At 42.9% G+C, this 24,458-nt stretch overlaps 1 protein-coding gene across 1 annotated transcript in view; it reads right to left on the bottom strand.

Moving 5' to 3' along the window:
- The window catches only part of TRABD2B (TraB domain containing 2B), a 300,643-nt gene extending 276,267 nt beyond the window's left edge, over positions 1-24,376 (bottom strand). The window contains exons 1-2 of the mRNA XM_014938939.1: positions 24,372-24,376; positions 23,700-24,282 (exon numbers count right to left, since the gene is read on the bottom strand). Of these exons, the coding sequence (XP_014794425.1) occupies positions 23,700-24,282; positions 24,372-24,376 (588 nt within the window). The remainder of the gene's footprint in view (positions 1-23,699; positions 24,283-24,371) is intronic.
- Between the last annotated feature and the right edge of the window lie 82 nt (positions 24,377-24,458).

Below are 24,458 nucleotides of genomic sequence, written 5' to 3'. Positions count from 1 at the left end.
ATGTAATAACCTTCTGCCTTGGATTTTTATTTGGGTAACCTAATGCTGTGGATTACACGTGGGATTTTATACCAGGACTTGAACAAAGGCACATAAATATGTGGCGTTGCAAGCTCTTTCCCCGTGGTGCAAGATGGACGATGTGAAGCTAAGAGCACACAGCCTGTAATGAGAAGAGACATTGTACTGAAAAAGAAGGCTAGATGAGAAGTATCCTCTCTTCTTCACAACCTCTGTCCTGTCCAACTCAGGTGCCTCAAGCAAAGACTAGGTCTCAATGAAGTCCTTCATAACAGCATAAAGAAACAGCATCTCCATTAGATGACAGTAGTTTATGTGCTCCATGAATGTTTCTCTCCGTGACGCACCCTGGTGGGACTGGACATGTCACAGGTCAACCAGTCAAGCGAAGGGAAAGCCAAATCATAGCTCTGAAATGTTGCCTGTTCTCTGCTTCAGGGCTGTAGTGGGTTTGGGGCAGTATCTGAATTAGAGGATCCCTACAGGAACTCTAAGCAATGCCAAGTCCCTCACAAGAACCCAGGCAGCTGCAGATTACAGGAAAATTTAAACATCACTCCCTTTGTCTCAATTAACCTATAAATGGCATCAGGTTGCCCCCTTCCTCTCGTGAGCCCTGGGCAGCACAAGCTGCCTCTGAGTCTGCACAAGGTGGCCATTGTCAGGAAGTGCCTTCTGTTCTCCATGCAGACACGGAGCACTCTGGTAGCTGTGAGGAATGGTGGTTCCTACCTCACATAAATGAGCTGGAACCAGGACCTCTCTTCTTTACCTCAAATCAAGCATCCATGAAAATCCAGCAGTTCATCTTTATCATTAAATCAATTTCAACCAGACCAGTATATTCAAAGCCTTCTGAAATTATTCATGTTTTTATATACTTCTCCTTTTAACTTCCTTTCATGTTTATAAAACGGAAGGAGGTGGATGAATTCTTCCATAGCTCATCTCCAGGTTCTTCCTTACCCCTGTGGGATGATGGGATTCTGTCTCTCAGCAGAAAGGGGCAATCAAGAAGCACGTCAGGTCACTGTGTTACTCCTCTGCCAGTTCCTCTGTGTCTAATAGCCACTGTTTTAGAACCATTCAGTGGTCTGCCTGTTAGCTACTTCCAGCTCCAGTCAGAGGACATGCAACCATAGATGGGAGCTTTTAAGGTCATTCTCGGGCTTGTCTTTTTGGAAGTGTTTGTATCTTCTGGTTTTTGGAAGACTTGGAAAGTTCAGCCCAGGTGCACACAGTGAAATTCCAACAGGGGTTAGGTTTTGTTTTGCTTTCCAAGCTTAGATGCGTCTTCCTGAATGACTAAATGGAATAATCCTGTCTTAATTTTGAGAGCACTGGCCGGGTGATAGAAGAGCCAAGAGTGCATTTCAGGAGGGTATTAATCTTTACCTGCTTGCTGCAAACTACAAACCAAGATGCTCTGAGAAAACTGCTGTTCTCTAACGGCTACTGAGGGACACACCAAGCTCAACATCCACCCCTCATGTCTCCTCTCCCGATGACCGGGAAAAACCCTGCCTCCAGCTGGTTTCAACATCAAGCCAAGAGAGAGCTGAGCTGTATTTCCCCTGTCCTGAGAGGGACGGAAAATAACCCAGAAGTTAAACTTGACCTAGTCTCTGATGGGCTAGAGATCTGTTCCTTGCTGCCCCCAGTCCCAGGTTAAAGCCCTAACCACTACACCATTCTTTCACGCTGGTGTGCCTGCTTTTCAGCTGGCTGGAAAGAAGGGGATTTTTGTCCTGCACAACTCCAAGAAGCCCCTCTGAGCCTTCGCCCCACCTTCCCCGTGTGCAGCCAGTTACTCAAAGCCTTGCAGGTCGGTTCCTGAATTTGGCCCTTTATGAATAGATCACTATGCTGGCTGCTCCCAGACATACACAGCCAGTTGTATGTGGAGGAGAATCGTTAAGCAAGGGCAGGAATGCTTGTTTGGCAGCCTTTCCTGGCCTCCGAGTGTCTGCTGACTTTTCTCTTTTTTCTTCTGCCTTTTATTTTTTTTTTATATTTTTGTCTCTGCCACCTAATTTGTAAGCTGGGGTTTGATCTTCTCTGCCAGTGTAAATCAGGAGAGTCGCTCCAGACTGACATCAAGTGGGCATGTGCATCCTTCAGAGTTGTGCTGCCTAGCTATCTGGACATCTTTGCAGCAGAAGGGAGTTGGGGTAGGTGACCGCATATCTCTACCTGCTCTCTTATCCCCTCTCTGGATCAGCTGGGGTCTGTTCGGTGTCTGTTTAGTCAGCAGTCAGCTGAGAAAAGGCAGGTCAATGGTGAAGAAAAGAAAAAGCTAAGAAGCCCTGCTATTTATATACAATATTCATACTCTCACCCACTCTTTCCACATATATATCTTACCTCGACAATTAAAACACATTACTTAAGGAGAAGATAATATTTCAAGCTGAAGAGTAAATTGGAAAGCTGTGTTTTCCATTTACATGAGTTAAACACACAAGGGACAGCTGGAATGGCAGTTACAATTAGACTACCCATTAGAATGCATTAGATGACATTAACCCAAGACCTCTCAGGTCCACCGCAAAGCTGTCGGGCTGCAAGGCAGTTTTAAAAGCAACCTAGAGCTTTAAAGTGACACTCATGTTCAGCACAAACACTGAAAGGGATTTTTTTTTCTCTTAGTGACATGGCACACGATCAGTGTTGCTGCCTCCGGACTACAGAGGCTTGCTTGGCACTTCTTTTAAAGCCTTTATAAGGCTGAAATCAAATGCTGCAATAACCCTTTCACTACTGCAAAAGTATGCCAGAAATGCCATGCAAAGTGCCCCAGCAAGCACAGCCAGACGAGGGTGTGACCAATCAGACACCCTTCCCAAATACTGCTTATTCATCTTTCCCATGCGGGGTCATTAAAACTGGAAATTATCCATTTTCCTGGTAAAGAAAGAAAAAAAATACTGAGGCATCAAGCCACTGAAGAGCTACAGAAGCACTACTGCTTTTGCAATGTCTACTATGGCTACTTACCTAGGCTGTGATTTTTCTCCTGGGATCAAATTTCATGAGTCACCAAAGACCAAAGACAGACCATGAAACACCATTCAAATATTAGGAGACTCATAGGAAGCTTGAAATGAACTTAAACTCCAGAGCCCCTGCAACTCTAAGTACCTCCTGAGATTTCTCTTGCGTTATTTATTCACCGGATTATTAACTAAGAAAAGGGTGGTGTGTGGAAAAATGAAGCCGCTAGCTTGTACGTGGCTAGAGATCTACAGGGATTAAGAAGACATTTTAAAATACCAACCTTTTTCTAAATGTCTCCTTAGCTATGAGAGGAGACTTGCCAATGGGAGATCATAAATGCTTTAAGGGAAAACAATAATTCACAACCAGATGCACTGCTGAGACGTGTTTGAAGTCCCAGAGACCTCACCCAATCTCGCTTGCATCAAACTACCTGACCCTCTTGAAATCGCTAGCAAGCTCCTGTTTGTAAAGCTGCAGAAAATCAGTCATAGCTTTTCACAAAAATGCTGAGTTGTCCATGTCAAGAAAATTATAGAAAGTCAGGCTACGGGCAGGAGGGGGAGAGGGTTAGAAAAAGAGAGCATTGTTTATGGAACATGAAAAGCTCCAGCGACACAATATATGGAATTCGGAGGGAAACAGGCCCTCCTTTCTTTCTGTACAATTCAAATAATTCCAATGGCAGACTGGATATTCCCCGAAACGAGTTAGAAAAGCACAGGGCTGTCAAAGCAATTTAGAAAGGGAAAGTTGAAGTAAACATGGTGAGGGTTGTTTTTTTTTTCTAAGCCTTAATGCTTGGAAGACCTCAATGTTACCCTACATAGGGTATGTTTTTCATAAAATAAAAAGAAGCATTAGCTGGACATCCAGCCCCAGGCAAGGAGACTGCATGGGCATTTAAGGGAAATGTGTGGCCATGCCCCTAGATATGGTCTAAGTTCACACATGATACTCCACATGCACACCGAGCTCTAACCTTTTTTAGGCAGTCTTAAATTTAGGCAAAAAAATCCTTATGAAGTCCTGCCACAGACTTGGAAGTTGTCATCTTCTCTAACACTCTCGTACTCCCCCTGAGATGCTCTAGAAATCAGCAAGGCAGACAGACATTTCTTATTGCTCTCATGTTTATATGTTCATGAAGATGGGGACTGACCATTATAGAATCATAGAATTGTCTTGGTTGGAAGGAACCTTTAAGATCATCTAGTTCAACCATCAACCTAACCCTGATAAAAAACCATCACTAGATGCCCTGAATTCATACTTGCCATAACTCTGTCCTTGTGGCGACTGTTGTGATTTTTTATTCCAGCTGTAAGTAGGACTAACCCCTGAATTTCAGGGATTCTTTGGACCTTTTGACTAATTTCTCCAGGAAAAGCCTCTTTCAGCCTTGTGCAAAGCACATGAAGGACTTTATTCTCCTTTGTTATAGAAAGATGGTTTCCAGCGTTTTGTATGATTCAGGTTTCACTGTGAGAAGGAGAGGTAACAGAAATGACAAATGGTTCAGGACTATTTCTACTTCCCTACCTGTCCTTTTGATTTACATATATATATATGTAAAACTGAGATTTGATTATGATATGATTTTGAATAATTGGATCTAAACATACAAGAGTAATGAAATCACAAGGCCTCTATTCAGCTGGGTCTAGAGCAATTATGCCCAGTAAAACTGCTTGGTTATATACTTTATTCCTCTAAGGGCTTCTGTTCTTTAAAATACCACTTTCATGGAAGAGTTTCTATCAAACAGAAGAAAAGTTGCACACTTTGCCAATTCAGGGAGATAGTCTTGCTTACTTACCATTTGAAAGACTTATTGCCTGATGAGCAATCTTACTGGGGCTCACTTGTTTAAATTATCTACATTAATGGATGACCTGCAACCTAAAGAAGTCAGTCTGGCTTTCTCTTGCCTAAAGCTTACTGTCTAATTCACTCCTGACTTGTGTGTTTGAAGGGAATGGGGCTTGGTTTTCTGCTTTTCTGACACTGGTTAGCGTGGCTTTTGACTGAGAAGCTAAGAATGGCAGTCTGAGCTGCCTGCATTACTTCTACATTACTTCTACAGAATGGGAAAAGTGGGAGTGTAAACTGGAGCATGGGAATCTAGGAACTAACCAATTTTTTTAAATCTTTAAATAGAAAATTTCCTTTGATAGTTTTAATTGCACTTAGGCAAACAACATGCTGCTGTTGTTTTTGGAGGTGGTGGCAATTCCACTTTAGAACAGATTGGCTGACTTGTTTCCATCAGAACACAACTTAAAGTGTTTCTAGCTTTTAATTAGCAGGTTGGCAGCCTCCCTCATAACTCTTTCACAAATGACTCTGGATGTTAAGGCTTAGTATAAATCAATCTGACATGATTGCAATGAGTTCTGTAGAGCTCCTGACAGCCACGAGGTGTCTCTATGAACTGGTCCCACAAAGGGTGTGAGTCTTAGTTAAGAAACAAGACAAAATTGAAATTCCATCTCCGCAGAAGCCTGTTTGTCCATAGTTGTAAAAATTTTCCTTAATAAGTGACTCCTAAAAGAGGGAGCATGATCTTGGCGTATCATGACAGCTCTATCCAAATAACCGAGCAGTACTAATACCAGAGAAAATATATTTACGGAGCCGAAGAATGGTAAAACAAGGGACTACATCTGGAAGTAGTAAAGGAAAACCTTAAATATGTTAGGAAAAAGTTCCAACAGTGGAAGTCACTTAGACAAAGGAATACGTTGCTAGTTGAGAATGCATGAGGCAACGCTAGAAAGAGGTGCTTCAGAGATGAATTTTGAATTTTATCATAACAACACTATTTGGCTGTGTCATCAAGAGCACTAAAACCCATAGTGATTCTCAGAACTTGAAATCTCATAATCCAAAACCTACATCTGCATTTGGGCAGCAGCAAAGCATACAGTAAATGCTTTCTGCACACAGCAAGTCACTAGGACCTGGAATACTGTTGAAATATAAGAAACAGAGTCTATGTCAGGGAGACGTCATTGTCCCAATAGTCACCATGTCCAAGGAATTTGCCAACATGGATTTCCACTGACTGACTCTTTTAAACCTTACGCTGCACTTACCAATCAAATAAAACTAAGCATAACTGAAACAGAATAGAGAACAGATACGGAAATTGCTTTAAAACCAAGCAGCAAAGACAAACAAGCGTTGCAAGCAGAAGGCTAAATTTTCGACTCAGAAGGTGAACTAGGCAGCCAAACTCCGTAGTGACAGAAAAAAGACACTTCTTGGGAGCAAAGAAAAAAAAGACAGACTAAAAGTCCAAACCATCAATTTGTCTCTCCAAGTGAAAGGGTAAGTTGGTTGTCTGTGGTCAAAGGGTAAAGGCAAAAGATCTAGGTCATGTGAGCTACAAAGAATGAAGCCCTGAAGCTGCAAGAGATGCAAGACATGTATTTATACTTCCACCTATTCTGCCTACACAATAAAAATCAATCTGTGTATGTGATTTTTATTTCTGAAATTAACTTCAAGCAAAGACAATCTAAGAGAAACCTCCCTGATGAAGTGTTGAGGTAAAACTGCCATGTCCTGCCTCCCATTTTGATCCAAAACTACTTCAAGAACAATGACTGCTCACAGCATGACACTATTAAATGTGAGCAGAGATGGCATGATCTGACCCATTGGAAATCAGATGAAAATACATATTAAGTTTCCTATGAGCAAGAATAACTCCTAAGCTCTAAAGCACTATAACTTTCCTGATATCTGTAAAGAACATATTCTATAGAGGTAAAGTCACCCTACATCAAACAACTTGCTAGCCACGTATCCTGGAGTTGTGTTAGAAAGCTCCCATCAAGGAAGTACCTGAGGACTTCCTCTTCTGTTAACATATTCATCCAAAGCTGCCAAGAGACTTCCACCTCTGTTGCTTTCCACAGTTCAGCAGGGAATAACAACTGAATCTCAAGAAAAAAGTTAAGAATTCAGTCTTTTCTATCTTTAATGTGTTTTTATGAACTAACAGCACAAAAATGTCCATTTAGGTCAGTCACCATACTATTATTTTGCTGATGAGACTCCTGGGTTTTTCTAACTTCACTTTAAATTTGAAATAGAGACATTTTAAGGATCCTTTTTTTTTCCCTCAAAATACAATTCATCACATAAGCACTGTTCCTGTTTAAAAAAAGCATTTTACAAAAATAAATAGCTCTAATATCTTGCCCATGAGAACTGAAACACAAAGGGCCACATCAGGATTGTTTCCGAGGTCCCAGACAAGTCTTGCCTTCTGCTAATATGGCTCGTCTGCAAGCACAGCCCTTGATAAGTTTGGGGTAGTGCATGTAGACCTCATGGGGTCCAGGTGGCCTAGCATGCTTCATGGATCACATGCGGTATCTCCTTACATGTGGAAAATGAGCAGCAGAAGAAAAAGTGATGGGCTACTGCTCTTTCAGAGCCTCACATACCCACCAAGCCTTTGACTCATCCCACAACATTTCTAGACGCTTCACGTTTAATTTTCCTGGACTCTGCATATTGTTACTGATCACCTGGTCTGCAGGCTACATCCAGCTTCTGCTGGAGCAGCTTTGCAGCTATTACACTGCACGCTGGGCAGAGCAGCCACAGGAGGTGGAAGGACACTGGTGTAACTGTCCTCCTTTTCCATTCCCTCTGCCTTGCAGCAGTGTCCATTGCGTTTCGCTCATAAACCATGGGCTGTCACAAGAGTCTTTGCCTTGAGCTAGCATCTCTCCACTGCAGTCTCAATGGTCCTATTTTGCTATAGATTGAGCGGAGGCACTGCTAGGTGAGTAGATACCAGTGTAAGGCACAGGTAAATAAAGCCCAGAAGGGAACCACAAAGCCTCAGTGGGATTCATTGGCCACGCCAAATAGTAATCTTCCAGTAGTCCGGAAGGCTCCCAAGAGACAGCTGAAGTTTGAAGTGAACAACTTTTCTTCACAGGACTAAGGGACTGGTTTGGCTTTATGTTGTCTAGAACTGCCTCATTTTCTAGGGCTGGAAATGGCTTTTACATGTTTATTAAGAACTTTCACGCTGTCTCTAAATTGAGGTTAAAATCTGGTAATGGCCAACTCAGGATATTAAAAAGTGACAACAGGTAAACTGAGTCACTGCTGGCTAATTCTTCACAGCCTGTGGCCTGAACTGTGTGTGAATCGATGGCACCTCTTGCATTAGGACAAGCTGAGGTAACCTGAATTAGCTTAAGACACCTCATCTATATCAATCCTCTGTGCCTTACACTTGGACAACCCTTTCCTCTTCATAGACTCCTCACAGAGTGCCATGATTTACACTAGAAATGTACAAGGCAGATGGGGGTCAACATTATTCTGACCCTACAAACCTGTTCAGGGATGCTCGCCAACCTGGTGGATGAACCCAGTCAGCTTTGAGGCAGATGAGTTCTCATGAAGAGGAGGAGAACTAGACAAACAAGACCAAGGACATACTCTTCCATTGATCCCAAATGTGGCAGGGAATTCAAAGGGCTTCCGACAAGAGGAAAGGCACATTTGCTGAAATAAAAACAGTATTTTTACTGTTTTGATAAGCAGGATGGATGATAAAAGGTCTTGGAAGGCATTTACTCTACTTCACACTGGAGTGCTGCTAAAGCCAGCATGGCAAGAGAACTATAACCCTGTAAACATATGTTGTGTATTAGATTCTGATCTGGCAGCTTGCCTTAATTTTGTTTTTTTAAGGCTCCAGCGAGTTCCAAATACACTTCCATGTTTGTATTCCAGCAAATGAGCGAAAGGCAGAATGCTTGAGCGACGGGGACCCTGGAATGCACTGGACTATAAATTAGCCAAAAAAAAAGCTTCCATTAGTGTTGGCACATCAGGCAGAGGATGACAAAAATATCAGTAAATTCTTTTTTGTGTCCTTTTCTCCCAGCTTTTTCTTTTTCCAGCGTGCACTTCACAGCTGCTGAGAACTGTGACAACTTTAGTCTCCTCTATTTTAAGTATCAACAATGACAGAGGTGACAAGGGAGCACCTTTCTAGACAATTTTGTTACCCCCAACTCCCCACCAAAAAAGCACCCCACAGAGCACCCTCTCAATAGCAATTAGTCTGGGTCTCTGTAGGCACAGACGAAGAAATTCTTTCGAGAGGCGTTTCAGACTGCTCAGGATAGAGAGTTCCGGTTCAATATAAACAAATACTGTTACAAGAGGCAGAGTTGATACGGATTTATGCAAGGAATGTATAGACTGAATAAGCAATTTGATAATTAATGGAGTTGACAGGCACTTTCTAACAGTACACAAGTATGTGCAGCCTGAATGGTTTCATATACATGCACATCCAAAGACAGTATTAATTTTTAACCCATTTTATACCTAATCACTCAGATGAAGGAAACACATGCATTTTTTTTTCCTCTCGGGTATTAATCCTGACCTCCCAAAGCCTGATTATTGGGAAATAAATCCTTTGCACTTTGTACTATTGCAGACAACAAACCCACAGATGTCTTGCACAGGATGACTTTTTTCTTAAAGATTGTCTGAAGAAGGAACTTTTGATTACTTTATAGGCATTGATTATTTCTTTTATGTTCCACAGCTTAAATGCAGCAGTTTTGCTCTTAACAAAGAACTGAGAGCTGAGTTGCATGAGTTTGGGGAATTTCTGAAGAAACCCCATCTACTACGGAGTTTCTTCTATTATTGGCTTCCAAATGAGCCAAACCACTGCTCCTACAAGCCCAGCTGGAGAAACTAAAGACGTCTTGAGCAAAGCACTATCAGACCTGGCAGGAGATCATGAGAATTCATTGTGCGTGGAAGATACTGTGACATTTTGAACTGCATGGGGAGAAAGGAGTAGTACTGCAACTGCTCCCACACAGAAAGGAGCTACTCAGTGTTTTCTCAGTCTGGAGCAGGTTGAGAGATGAAGCCTTGATGCTTCACAACTTTTCCCTTTTTACAATCAGGAAACAGGCATTTAACACATTTGTTTTATGGCCTCATACCCTAGACAATATAAAAATATTCTAAAGGTTGCCCCCACAATAACCACCTATGGAAGTAAGACTTGGTCAGTCTTTCCTTAAACATGTCCACTCCTTTAATGAGGAAATAAACAGCCAAACCAAGCTGCCCACTTTTTAAGGCCTATGTCCTCCATAAAGGCATTGAGAGAACAGAAGGGGCTATATGGAAGCATATTGTCTCCAATCATACTCAAGCTCTAGGTAATTACAAAATACCTATTCAATGACCTCAGTTCTCCAGCAAGAGGTGGTTGAACAGCCATATGGTGTTTCAGGGCCACTATTCTGTCCAGCCAATAGCTAAGAGCAGATTCCTAGGGAAGAATATATTAAGTATATTCACTGTTAAAAGCCCTGTAGATGGGGCACAATTCTTCCATGCTGTTGGGAACCCAGCAGAAGGTCAACGCGCTACGACTAATCAAACATCAAATGACACACTGCTGCGTGCTAACTGCCTCCTGCCCCAACTCCAGCTGCAGCCGCCTTTGAAGAAAGGTGCAATGCCTTCTGCATGGATGTACACGCCGAATAAAGTCTTTTAAAGCATGTGAGAATGAAAGCTGTCATCAAAATGTACTGAGCAATTATGGGTTGAAGGTTGAACTATTATTACTTCATGCCCTCCCATTCCCCTCCCCTCCAGGGTGGGAAGAAGGGGGGAGGATTATTCATTTGTATTCAAGCACTTCATTAATGTTTATAAGAGAATCCAAACACGCAAGCAAAACAAGGACGAAACACTCGCGCCAGACGTGTGATGCGATAAATGTCACTGGAGCAAATATTTAGATCTGTTTACAGAGAGGCCTATTAAGTCCTTTTTGAAAAGCTGTGCAGTGTTGTGGCTTGGTCTCTGCCTAGCAGCTCCAGCGTAAACACATGGGAGATGGCTAAGTCTCTCTCTCTCATTTTGTTATGACATCTGGAAACCTAAGGAGGTTGGGAGAAGCCAACTGGCTGCCCTACTGCGATGTCGAGCAACCGGGTCTGCTCGTTGAATGATGGCAGGACATGCAAAGTGGAACTGCTGAGTTCTCCAGCCAGTGCCAAGACCAGTGGATTTTCAACACAATAATCAATCCCTCAACAAAAGCTGTTGCGACACAAAAGCCTTTGGTTCATTGCTAATGATGCAATTCTGAGCTCTCTGCCATTTTTAAAGATCATTTGGGTTTGAGAAAATCAGTTTCATTGCAGATTAAAATAGGGTGCAAAGTCGGGCGGAGCTGCTCTGTTCACCGAGGGATGGAGATGTGTCCCATACTCCCTCGCTTGAAGAACTGTAGGTTATGGAGTTTGCAGTAAGCCTGGACTTCTGTAGATGTTTCCTTCACATCACCATCTCATTGACTCTCATCCCTCCACATACATGTATTTCTTTTTCTAAAAGTATTAAATTGAATTGAAAGGGATAAGAGAAACTTATAGATGGATAAATCAGTCTTAGCCCCAGATATAATAACATATTTGGGATATTTCAGCTTCTGAAGTCATGCCTCAGTCCAACACATTATGTAAGGCCTACAGACATAAAATTGTCCTATATGTATAGATTAACCATCAGGGCTTCTTATCCAGATGCCCAACTTGCTTCTTTTCTGTTTGAAATAACAGATGCTTGGACCATACGGAGGTACAGGACTCTGAATAGTGATCTCTACGCAGTGCTGGCCAAACCAGGAAAGGGTAAGCTACATCAAAACACTTTCAGTTTGAAACACTCCTTCTGACTGAGTGAGTTTACTTCACTTTTTACATGGCATCAAGAATTCAACATGAAACCACAAGTAACTCCACTCAGTCTGCTTTTTAATCCTATCTAAATCACAATTAAATTAGAAGAGTATTGACCAACTTTTTTTCTTCCTAATTCTTTTAATGAATTGTTTGGCTACACAAAACTCCTTTCTACGTAAACCAGCAACCACAGGAATACAAGTTTGGGTTCCAGGTTCAAGGACTGCATATTTGTTTAATTTGTTTTAACAGGAATCACAGTGAGCTTCATTTCAGAGAACAAAGAATGGGTGCCGAGTCTTTTGGGGATTCTCCCACTGGTATCTTCAAAGCTATACTCCAAGGCCTAAATGATCTCAGCAAAACACACCCCTTCCTTCCCTGACCGATAGGGATGATGCATTACTAGATGTGACAGTTGCTAAGCTTGTTTTTCTCTTTAAAAAAAGTAAGAAGGCTCTGATACTTTGGTGTGTTGGAAAAATGGGAAAATGTATGTGACCACCCAGTTGAAGAGTAAATAAAAGTTGACTTTCCCTACTGTATAAAAGGGTTCGATCTTTTCAGACCTAAACTTCCAAGAGGAAATTTTTTTCTGGCTGACTTTTCCTTTTTAATTAGTCTCCCTGACTAATTCTTGCAGAAAATGCATGACAGCTTAGTGGCTTGCTTTCAAACCATGGTCCCTTCCATGATGCTACATTCAGCTGTACTCCCTGCTCTTGGTGTGTTTTACTACCCTTAATATACCAGGCTCGTTAGAAGTGCCAGGCTTTGAATCCTTGTCAGTAGCATGCCGAACATCCACAGGGAAGAAAGAGCAATCCCTCCACCTATTTATTTTAGCTACCTCCCGCTCCTCTGCTTTAGAGCTAACCCTTGGGGTTATTTATGTTGCATGACCTTGAGATAAATGGCATTTGGCAGGCTGCCGGATGACTTTGTGTTTCAAATCAAACGTTCTCAGTTTCCCCCAGTAACAATGGGAATAATTCCTGGATGCCTTTTTCGGGGTATTTCTTCCCATCTCGTTGCCTGCTATGGGGTTCTTTGGTAACTACGTCAGGGTTGGTGAACTTTAGTTTGACTTTCTTGTTAGATGCAAGTACCAAGTGGTGTGTGTGGTTTTCTTCTGTGGTTTGGTGTGTGTGTGTGTTTTCTCTTTGTCCCAGAGCATCTGCACTGTTGGTATTAGAGCTACAATTGTTCTATATAAAGCAAAGATCCCTTGAACGATCTGCCAAAGGCTTTATCTCTGAACAATCTTTGTCTGTACTTGCTTTGCCGTTAACCAGTTTTGACTCTTCTCCATAATGGCTGGAGTTGCTTTGCCTTAACTGATATATATCAAAGAGAACTGCTAAAATTAACTGCTCATGAACTGTGTCCAGGATGTTAGATTAACTCATCTAGAAACCTTCAGTGAACAAACTGATTTACGATGTGTTATGACATTGTTACTTGATGTGTTGCACAACAACTCAATTTTAAAAAATGAAGAGTGCTCTATTAATAAGAGATAAATCTTTCCAGTGTAATTCAAATGAATCTGCAACAGCTTTAGAGAGAGCGTGATAAGGGAACTTGTGTGGGTTTTGGTGATTGTGTTTTGCGTTCCTAGGGATATCTTCCACTGGGATCTCTTTGTCAGTAATGACAAAATCCATCCAAAATATGCCAAAATATGACACCTTTTGGGAGATTACAGCTCTTTGTACTTCCCAAGACACAAAAGGGTACTACTACAAGTGATTCTCAACAACTAATACTCTCAGGTTTGAGAATGTACACAAAGCGCACCCAACTCTGCTTTCTTTCAACTTCAGAGCCCTAATTTGCTGAAGTCCCTACATGGCACATCCCTTAGAAGCTTATCCAGTCATAGTTAACACACAGCAAGTGCTCAAAGCAGTCAGTTTCCTTCCCAGAAAAAACACACCTTTATACATTAAGATATAAATAGAGTATTTTTTTAAAGCAAGCACTATTCCATTACTGGAACATGAACAAGTGTAAATGCTGACTTTAAATTATGAAGTTTCTAGAGCGTGTTTCAGATGTATACATGTTAAAGGCTCGGGTCTCTCTGGATACCCAGCTTCAACAAAAATGCCTTTGAAAGTGAGCTTGAATTATATACTGTACAGTATGTCTCATTTCACAGCCAAGCCACTTGAGTTAATAAAGAAAATCCTCCCTGGCCTCACACAATTAGCCTGGGTAAAAAGCCAGTCAGCACAAGCCTGCATACAGCAACAAAGCCAACCCATGAAGCTGAACAGTGTTTCATGCCTACAAGTGCCTGCTGCCTTGACCCTCTGAACTTCATCCTGCCACCAAAAGACCTGGATTATTTCAGGATGGTATAAAACCTGGTCTCATGGCTTGATGCTCACACCCTTCAGCAAAGAAAAGACCTCCCTGGTGTTCTGCAAATAGAAACACTGAAATAACTCAACTCCAGTTTTCTTGCAGCTCTCTACCCAGAAAACATCCCAGTTGTTTGAAGGCCCAGCCATATTGGAATTGTTTTGGCCACAACTTGGTACTAGAAACTTGTGTTTGATTCTTCATCTTAGTGAGTTACTTCCTTCAGCAAGCAACTAATGAGCTTTTTTGAGAATGTTCTTTCTAGATCTTTCCTCTATTAATCAGGAAAGAAAGTCATTATGAAAAAGAAGGACTTTCTGTATAGTTAACTCTTATTAAAAAAAAAATAATTTTGAGTCCCTTCGACATACTTGAGCCTCTCTTGCTCTTGCAATATCCCCCCAAAAAAGAATTATCTGAACTTGAAAGCAAGTTACAAGTTAGCATCCCAGTTGGCTCCAAGTATGTCAGAACCCACTCTTCACATGGTGTAAGGCTTAGCTCTTTTCCAGTTAATAGTTCCATGATGATTTTACCAGTGCTTTAGAACCAATGGGACACACTGGGACGAGTCCCATCACACTTCACTGCTGGAATAACATTCATCTTGATGATTTCTAAAATCATAAATCAATCACATGCCAGAAATACAAAGACATTTCAAAAAGTTGGGCATGTTTCTCAAATCACCCTTTTGCCCTCTCCCCCTCTGTCGACTCTGTAAACTCCTATACCATCAGCATTTTGTCTCACATTTAAATAAATATTCCCCATCACTATTATGCTGTCACCTGTAATAGGAAAAGCCTGCAAGAAATCAAAGGAAAGCAAAATTTGTGCGGTGGCAGAAAGTGTACAGAGAATAATCAGTCTTCATTGTGATTGTTAACAAAAGCGAGAGAGCCTAATGGAGACCTTGGATTTAATACAGTGTCTAAAATATTAAGGGGATACTTTCAAGACATAGAATCTCCTACTTTAAAGAAATATTTTCCCTGTGTTCCTCGTAAGTTGACTTTTATTAAAATGGAAAGAGGTCTGAAAGTAACTTGAAGATTTGCTTCCTTTTTCTCATTCCTTGGCTCACAAAGGGAGCCTGAGGAATATCGCTTTGCTCTATGAAGGCAGCTTCTCTTTTTTATGTATTGGGGATATCTTTATCTCCTGATGAGTGCCCAAATACAAGGGTTCAGGTAGAAGAAGCAAGTCTGATGAAATCTGGGGAAAACGTAAAGCATTTAGTATTATTCCCTTGTGTGGTTACAGCTACCACATTGGCTATGACCAAATTCCTAGCTTTTCTCTATGTCCATTTCAGTGGCCTCTGTGATTTTGCAGGGATACCCAAGGAGGAAGAACTTCTGGATTGGAATTTATTTGAAAGGTTTCATAACTTCCACGTTAACTGAGCCCAGGAAAAAAAGAAATCAGAACACTTTCTTTTTTCTTTCTTTACAACTCTTTCTCTATTTGCCAATAGGAGTTTCTGGGAACAGTTCAGTGTTATCCCTGGCTTCAAGGGATACTCTGGAATGAGTACAACCTATAGGATGTGATTCATACCAATGGTCTTTGACATCTAACACCGCTACCCACTGGCACTGCAATCCTCCTGATTTTGAAGAAGTCAGTAATAAAACTCCCTTTTGACATCTGCAAGACTCTTCAGGCCTCAGTGTCGTTGCAGTGCCTGGACAGAGGTGATCAGTAGTGGTCCGCTGATTATAAATCTAATTATAATATTTCAGAGATGATGATTTCTTCAGGCATAACTGGCCTATGGGAGTCTACGTACGATGAGAAATGGGGTGTCTAGGCCTATGTTAAATGACCCTCAGAGTGGAAAATCTAAGGTCTTTGATCTCATTCAAACTAAAAATACTTTTGCTAATGAGCCTCCTCAAGTCATACAACATCCATCCCAAAATGCTGAACACATGGTTTTAATTTACAGTTTTTAGCAACTTTCATTTATATTGTGCTAGAAGTCCTGAAATGACTTGCAGCAGAAGCTCTAAAAATTGGAAACCCAAATGGTAAGGACTGCTGTTGGAATAATTAGCAATAAAAGTAGCAGTCATCTGTGCTAATTCCTGCTTGAGCTTCTGACACAGGTATTAACCGTGTCACTTCTAATTCTCCGTGCATTTAAATGACAGCTAGATCCAATAAACAATAACAATGACACAAGGCAGCTATAATGTTCTCTTGAGCACCACAAAAAGCAAATCCACAGAGATGAATGAGATGCCATAACTACTAGCTGTTGTGACGGATGCAACTAGTCATGCATTTTAGTTGCATGTCTGTTCCTGCTCTGCAGAGAGTATAGCTTTGTTCCAATTCCCATCCAAGAACTGAGCTACTAAGTTCAAACAATGATACCAGCAGTTTTCAGCTCTGCAGGCACCAGTTTAATTTTTGGTGTCTCAAGCAAGCTGGAAACCATAATGCTTTATGGGTTATAGAAAGAATATTAGGTTCACAAATTGTTGCAGCATTCAGAAAAATGTCTTAGTGACTGCACCCTATAAATAATTTGAGGTTCAGAAAAATGCTGAAATTTCGTGATCAACCCGCAGTGCTTTCCATGGATTTTAAGTCTGGTAGCATCTAGTCTGAATTGCTTGTTGTCGCGGAAGAAGTTTTTGGCCAAGTATGTGGACACAAGGCAGATACGTTTCTCTGGAAAGCAGGGCTCTTCTAATGCTGACTCTTCATATGGGGTTGGAAGGGACCTCTGGAGATCGTCTAGTCCAAACCCAAACTCTTAAAAGTTAAAAAAAAAAAAAATATGAAGTTTCAAAACCAGTGGTTGTTGCTGAAAGTCTCCGGTTTTGTGATATCCTAAACACTGTGTTCTGGGTAAATCATTTTACAGTCCCTCATCCAAGCGTGCAGGGAACCCCTCTAACAGGACCAAAAGATGAAAGAAATCACACCAATTTCATGTGGCTCAAGCAGTAACTCTGATTTCTTCTGCCTTTTACCTGTCTCATTAACTCCTAATGACAGTTAAAAAATTAATAAGTGTTTGCAGTGTAAAGCCTAGCACAGGGGAAACCTGTTATTTTACAGTAGGTCCCTCTGAAGTTCCCAAATATGCTTTGCCAGGAGCCCTGCTGCTGATCTCCATCTCCACAGGAGTGCAGGAGGAATGAGTGCCCTTGCTTAAGATCATTTCTGGCCTTTTCAATACAGGAACCTCTGACTAGCCTGAATTATGTGGGCTGGCTTTATAACGTGGATTGCTACTCACTAGGGAGCTGAGGGGAGGCTGTTAAAGACTTTCTGAGGACTGTAGGTTGCACTATACTTGAAGTTGAGGTTTTTAAGGTCAATGGTTCGTTCTGTTTATAAGCAAAGCACTCTGGGCCCGGGGCAGGATCCTGACTGCTGCTGCAACAGCATCAGAAATTGACAGCTGACAACAAACAGAGAGAAATAATATTTACTACAAACCGTGGAAATAATATTTACTACAGAGGGGGGTACTTTGCACTTACTGGGTGAGCAGCTTGGAGGTGGCAAACTGCTCCAGGGGAGATCCCACAGGGATTTGAAAGCAGCATTAGTGCCTCGGTACGGGGATGGATTTGGGTCAAATGTCCCTCTTCTGATCCCCTTTCCTAAAACAGAGCTGGGGGAGTCGATCTCCTCCGGGGGGTGAGGCATGTGCCTGGGTGCTCCCCGTGCCCCTCACCCTGCAGGGGAACCAGGGCTCCCGGCCGCCAGGACCAGGCATCACTGAAGCCAGAGACCCCACTCTGACCTCGACTCACCTCTCACCACACACACAGAAAAAAGAAATGGCCAAATTCTGCAATTTGACTTCTATACCTCGGTAACCTTCAGCTGCCACAAATACAGTAGGGACGCCCTTCGGTGCCAGGTTTGTTCGCCACTGTTTTCTGGGGATTTATTCCTTTCAAAGCCCACCTTACAAAGATGCAATTCCTGCCTAAAACTGACCGCCAGCAGCACCTATAGTTTGGCAAAGAAATTGACCGGTAGAATCCTCTCCTGACCTGCTCATGGGTGGCAGGTATGCCTGTCTTCGGCTTGGATCTTACCAAGGGAGGTGTGAAGGATCAGAGGGGAAGGAAGAGCTCATATCTAACCTGTTCTAAAAACTCTTCTTGCAGTTCTATACACAATAAATACAAAAGATAAATTGCCAGCTGCCCCTCGAGCCATCGTTAACCCACTGGCTTTTTTCTTAATAGGCATCAAAAATGCCAGGGTGGGCCTTTCAAGGGGGCTGTGGTGAAGAAGCAGACAGTAACTGGCTGTAAAGAGCAAGACGTACAGTGAGTTACAGCAATAAAACGTCAGCTGCGGATCCTTTCAGGTGTTACTGTGACTACTGGAGCTTTAATACCTGCATAGTTTCACCCTCCAACAGTTCCCCTGGTAAAGACGTAAAGTAGCTCCACTAGTATTCAAAGGGAGTTAAATGGAAAGATTTCTGTTTCTGCTACACGAATTTCTACCCCAAGGTTAATTTTACTGGGGAGAGTTTTTTTCCCCAGTGTGTGGTGGGTTGGGGAGTGAAGGAGGTGACAGTTTAAGCCAGCAAGCTGGAAACTATATGCACAGTGTATAACTATGTATAATCAAAGCTTTTAACACTTATTACAACAATATTCAGCAATCAAAACAGATGATACTGAGCTGTTTTTGATGACTTGTGGCCTTTTCATGAAGCCCGAATTTTTTTAAAAACAAAAAGGCACAATTCCTATTAGGCAAAAACCGCTTTTCCTATAAAAAAATAAAATAATTAAAAAAAATCAGTAATACTGCCTCGAATAAACTACACAGACTGTCAAAAGTCAACTAGCTCTGAAACAAAGCCCTTTAATCCGGTTCGGAACACTTTCAGCCTGAGTCTTTCATTAGTATAAACAGGTCAATTTCCCGTGAAGTCAGCTATACCGGTCCTTGTCAGCAACCAGAGTCCCAGCTTTGTGATCACAGAAATGTTTAATTTTTCAGGTGGATAGAGGAGATGGACTAGCAAGTCGAGGCCGTGGCCCTGTCTGTATATTACTGCATCGTGCTGTTTTGCCACTGAAGGTCCAGCTCCAAGACTGCAGATCTGTCAGTGACCAAACGTGATGGACCACCCATCGGCCTTTTATTAACCAGCACTTGTTCCCCTTCTAATCCTATCACTAGAGTAATCAAAGCTGCCATGTCCCAGGGTTTGATGGAACAGCAGGACCTGGGAAATGAAGACTGATTTTGTTAACAAAGTCATTCCTGCCCCTTGAATGCTGTCTCATTGGTAGGAAGCAGGGAGACGAGGTTTATTTGTGCAGAGAATGAGGCGGCAAAGAAATGAAAGGGGAAGAATGGTGAAGTGTGAAGTTTAATCTGGCACCGTCTAAAGTTTCTTTCTTTGAGGCCGTCGCTGATCCAATCAACACCGGTTTGATATTTAACATCTCCCCCTGCAGTTGGAAATGATACAGGCCGGAGAAGACCAGAGTCAGGGCTCCACAAGCCTGGACCAGGGGAGGAAGAGAAAAGGGGGTGCTGGCGGCTCCCCTCCAGCCTGACAGCTTCCCCTGATGACAGGTCAGGACGGAGTCCGTCCCCGACACAAAATTCCCCTCATGAACCTTGGGATTCAGGGCACCTGGCACGGGCTGAATGCAGATTGTCCCTGAAGACAGAGAGGTTGGGATGGGATGGGAGAGGGATTATATTTCTAACTTGGAGGAAGGGATATCAACACTTTCTCAGTCTGGGGATCCCGCTGAGAGGCAGGACCAAACACGAGCAAGAGCTGCCACCCGTCTCCCCAGGGAGGAGCGGCTGGGGTAGAGGAGTAGGACCTTCCCCTTGTTGACTACACAGGCTCCTGGTGGGGACGTGATGCGTCCCGAGGGTGCTGTGCAGTGGTCCCACCACAGCCCTGGGAGATCAGGGTGGACACAGATGGACCTGAGTCACTGTCACCATCCTCCTTGCTCCAACAACAATGTCTGTCAGTCTGGGGAGAGCTTTTCACCACAGATTTGTGCGAGGGTCACGAAGAGGAGGGGAAGCTTTACCCTTTCCTAAGCTGGCTCTTGAAGGATGCACGGACAAGTCCTCCTGGCTTGTCATGGCGCCAGCTGCAGTGCCTCTGCCAGGACCCCAACAAGAGAAGGCCCTGAACACCATCAGTCCCTCACGAGCTCTTCTCAGTCCTGTCCCACCTGATTTTGCACTTCTCTGGCCACTCTGTAAATAAACATCTCTGCTGTCAGAGAGAAAAGAAAGCTGTCTGCCTCTCCTTCTTTGCGCGCCTCCCCACTCCTTCTGTCCTGCCTCCAGTGAAAACCCTGAAACTTCATACACCAAGGAGCGGGGAAATTTCAACCTGACCCAAACCTGATCTGAGTTCCCCTCTTGCCAAGCTCCCAAACCAGACTTCTTAGGCTATTCAGGCACCTTGCCACCAGCTGTACAATACCAAGGTCTCAGACTTTGCATGACCGGAGTCCCAGAGGGAGCGAGGATGCTCACCATCCCTGCAGGAAAGCAGCCAGTCATCAGGAAAGGAGGGTGATCCCAGCGGTCCTGGTTTGGGAAAGCGCCACTGAACACTGAGCAGAGATTTCCTAAACCACTCTATGATTCTATTTCAGGGGGAGCGGAGCATCAAACTACAAAGTTTCTGGGTTTACAATAGAAAACAATGTGCCCGTGCTCTACCTGCAAGAGCTGGCTCTCCAGGAAGCAGCTAATTATATGAGCCACCTTAATCTTTTCATCCGGCTAAGACAATCAACATTTCAAAGCGATGCACTGAACGTTTCAAAGATCGTTCCTGGTCAAAAATGCAAGTGTATCCGCTTTCTTTCGGAGCAGATCAAAACCAAGTACCACACCAGGACCACTCCTAGGTTTCCTCCTCCTCGCAGTATCAGATTAACCGATTTGGTGCATGTAGTCAGATTAAATATTTGCAGTAGCACAAAGCTGCCTTTGAGGGGAAGAAGTAAAAAAAAAAAAAAAAAAAAAACTTTTTTTTTTTTTTAATTTGCTTAGGGCAAAAACAAAAAGAACAAAGTGGGTTTAATATTTTTCCTAGAACTTTTTTTTTTTTTTTTTTTTTTTTTTTTTTTTTTTTTTTTTTTTTTTTTAAAAAAAAAAAAAAAAAAAAAAAAAAGCTTTTTTTCTTTTTTAATTTGCTTAGGGCAAAAATACTGGATTTTGGGGATGGGAGAAACAAAAGCATTGACATGATTCAGCAAGGCACAGTTTTAAAACTTGAATTTTGAATGCAGAAATTACGTGCATTATTCCCGTAACGGTAATGCTGAAAACAGGTAAAAACTGCTGAAGCCCTTAGCAGATTTGGGACTGTAATTTATCACAGATGTTCTCATCAAACTGTGCAAACACGCTATAAGACAAAAGCGGCTCAATTTCTGATTGCCATTTTAGTGTGTTTTAATTACGTGTTGCTTAAGGAAGGCTCCAAGACCTGAAATTGGGAGGCGAAACCTAGCAATAGTAATCCACTCCACTAAATTAGCACAGTAATACACCAAGCAGTAGGACTGCCAGACGGTGTGATAACATTACAAATTACTATTGTTAAACAACTAGCCAGGTGTCAGGATGCATGAAATCTAGAGGAAGCAAGAAAATAAATATCTGGTTTCTTTTGTTTAGCTTTGTCTCATGTTGTTCTTGTGGCCTTGTTCCCAGAAAAAGCTGCGATCTAGGAAAAATCTTCCTGAGCACCGATCTACTTCAGCAGCAATGTCAATTCTCTGCAATAATTAAAATATTATGTATTTTTTTAATCAACACAAACTTTTTGCATAAATGATTGTCCTTTACTTGCCAATAGCTGTAATACCTTTGTTGTTATTTTTAGATTATTATTACAGCAAAACAAAAGGAAAATTTTTGTTTCCATTTAAAATGTAGAGAATGAGAGAAAACCAGAATTATGGTAAGAGCAGCAGTGAGTTTTGTACCCTGTCCCTTTTCCTTTCTCTGTCACGTTCACTCGCTCACTCTCTCTAAAAAGAAAAAAATGTAATATGATTCACGTTTAAAAGGCTTCCAAGTGGTACATTTTTAACCAAGTGCTTTCATGTGCTTGATTCTAACTGCCATTTTTGACCTAATACAACCAAACACTATTGGATGTCTGGAATGGTTAATTATTTTTACCTCACCTTAAAAAAGGGGTTCAACAGAGAGGACAGGCACTTAAACCTTTCAAACAGAACAGGGTAAAACGAATTCCTTGTTTTGCGTGTGTGTTAATTAATGCAAAGGTCCTGAGGGGCTTTCTTTTAATTATTTTTGTTGATAAACAAGAAAATCCATCCAACAGCATATGCAAACAATCTTCTCCTCCGAAGGCTGTACGCAGAGTTAGACTTCTAGTTGAAATATCGGATAAACCAAATGTTAGTGAAAGCCAGACTTTTTCCCCTTAAAACAGTTCCCCTTAAAACTAGACTTCAGGGAAGAAGGGGGTGAAGGCACTCTAAGGACATTTTAATCACACCAAAGATCAGTCCTTTAATCCTTATTCCCACATCACCAAGAATTTTTTCCTCAAACTAGGACAGTGAGATAAAGCTGGAAATGGGCTGATCCAAAACTAATGATGAAAAGCAGGTTAAAAACGAAATATCATAGCAGTAACTGACACCATCTTAAATTTCCCCTGGATTATTTGTTTTCTTCCACACACATTCATTTCCTGAATTTCTAGTAAATCTGATTTCATATAAACAGTTTCACAAAGCAAAGTCAATAGCTGTGACTGTGTTCCTGATTAATCCACTGAAATGAAATAGATTGCATGGCTTAGTACTTGGTTGCTTAAAGCTAAATCCACTGAAAGAATTCTGGAGTCCAGTTACACCAATAACTTTTGTTTCTTAATCTGCATCCTTTTCCTTTTGCTGAACTTTACCTGTTCTAAAATTTAAAAAATCCACACAGATTGAAGACTTAACTTCCCCCAGTACGCGAGGGCAACGTGAGCCAGTTTGTTTTGACCTGGAGTGACTATTAAAAAGACGACTGACAGTTTGCACGTACTTAGATCTATTTGAACCACGTTGAAGTTTCTTTTTTCATTGTTCAAGTTTCATCCTCTTCCTGACAAGTACCACAGAGCTGCTTTACTTGAAAAACAAGCAAACGACAACAAAAAACCAAAACAAAACAAGGACTTTTTTCCCAGCTCCAGAACAGGACAGGAGGCGTGGAAGTTTCCCTCACAAGTGGGAAGCTATCTATCGGACGCACACGCTCACACCCTGGACGTTTGCCTCTCAAATGAATAACACACATGATAAACCCACAGCACTCACAGCACACATCACAGGTTTTTTCGCAGGATCGGCGTGATGGAGAACGGGCAGCCCGACGCAAAGGCTGCTGGAGCCCACGAGTGACCCACCTTGCTGCAACGGGCTCGGGGTTCGCCCCCAAAAACCAACCAGAAAGCCAGGAGAACTGCCCCCACCTCCTGGGACACGCCACGAGGCCCAGGAGCCTCCTTACCTGGGAGAAGTTGAGCCCGTTCAGCGGGTGACACTGCTCCTCCACCCTCTCCACCGCGCCCGTTGTCTTCTTCATCCTCTCAGCCTCCTGGGCGAGGTAGAGATCGAGCACCGGCACCCCTCTGGAGCGGATGTCTGTCTCCGTCAAGGAGTTCACCATGAGCATCACCCAGACGGGCCTCTTGCGCTCCCAGTTGCCGGCGATGGCGTTGAAGAGGTAGTCGGCGTAGAGCCCTTTGCCCCGTTGGTCCGGGGTCATCCAGTGGGGCAGCATCAGCTTGATGTAGTCCAGGTGGCGCTTGAGGCGGCGGTACAGCTCCCGGGGCAGCACGTCCTGCAGGTTCTCCCCGTGGGGCAACATCTGGCAGCTGGCCAGCCCGGAGATGGTGTAGGGGTCGGTGAGGTCCAGCTCGAAGTAGACGCTGGAGCTGGCGTGGAAAGCGGCCTTGGAGTTGTCAGGGATGAAGTCCCACACCCGCGTGTAGGGCACGTGGATGGTGCCGAAGAGATAGGCGGGGGGGTCACGGCGGATGGTCCAGAGGAAGGAGTTGAGCTCTCCTTGCTGTGGGGAAGGACAGCAGAGGCTGGTCAGTGGCAGAGGGACAGAGGGGCAGGAGGCAGCCCACGGGGGAAACACCCCCCTCGGGTGGGGTGGGGGGGGGCGTCCCTCTACCCCATCTCCCCGCACAAGCTCTAGCCGGGCTCGGAGCAAGCAGAACCCACGGGTGCGAAGGGACCCGCGTGGGGCAGAGTCCCTGAC

The sequence above is a fragment of the Calidris pugnax genome, unplaced genomic scaffold (assembly GCF_001431845.1).
Source record: "Calidris pugnax isolate Ruff unplaced genomic scaffold, ASM143184v1 scaffold18, whole genome shotgun sequence".
NCBI classification, from domain to species: domain Eukaryota; kingdom Metazoa; phylum Chordata; class Aves; order Charadriiformes; family Scolopacidae; genus Calidris; species Calidris pugnax.
The sequence above is the reverse complement of the archived record's forward strand: the minus strand, read 5'-3'. Positions and strand labels throughout refer to the sequence as shown.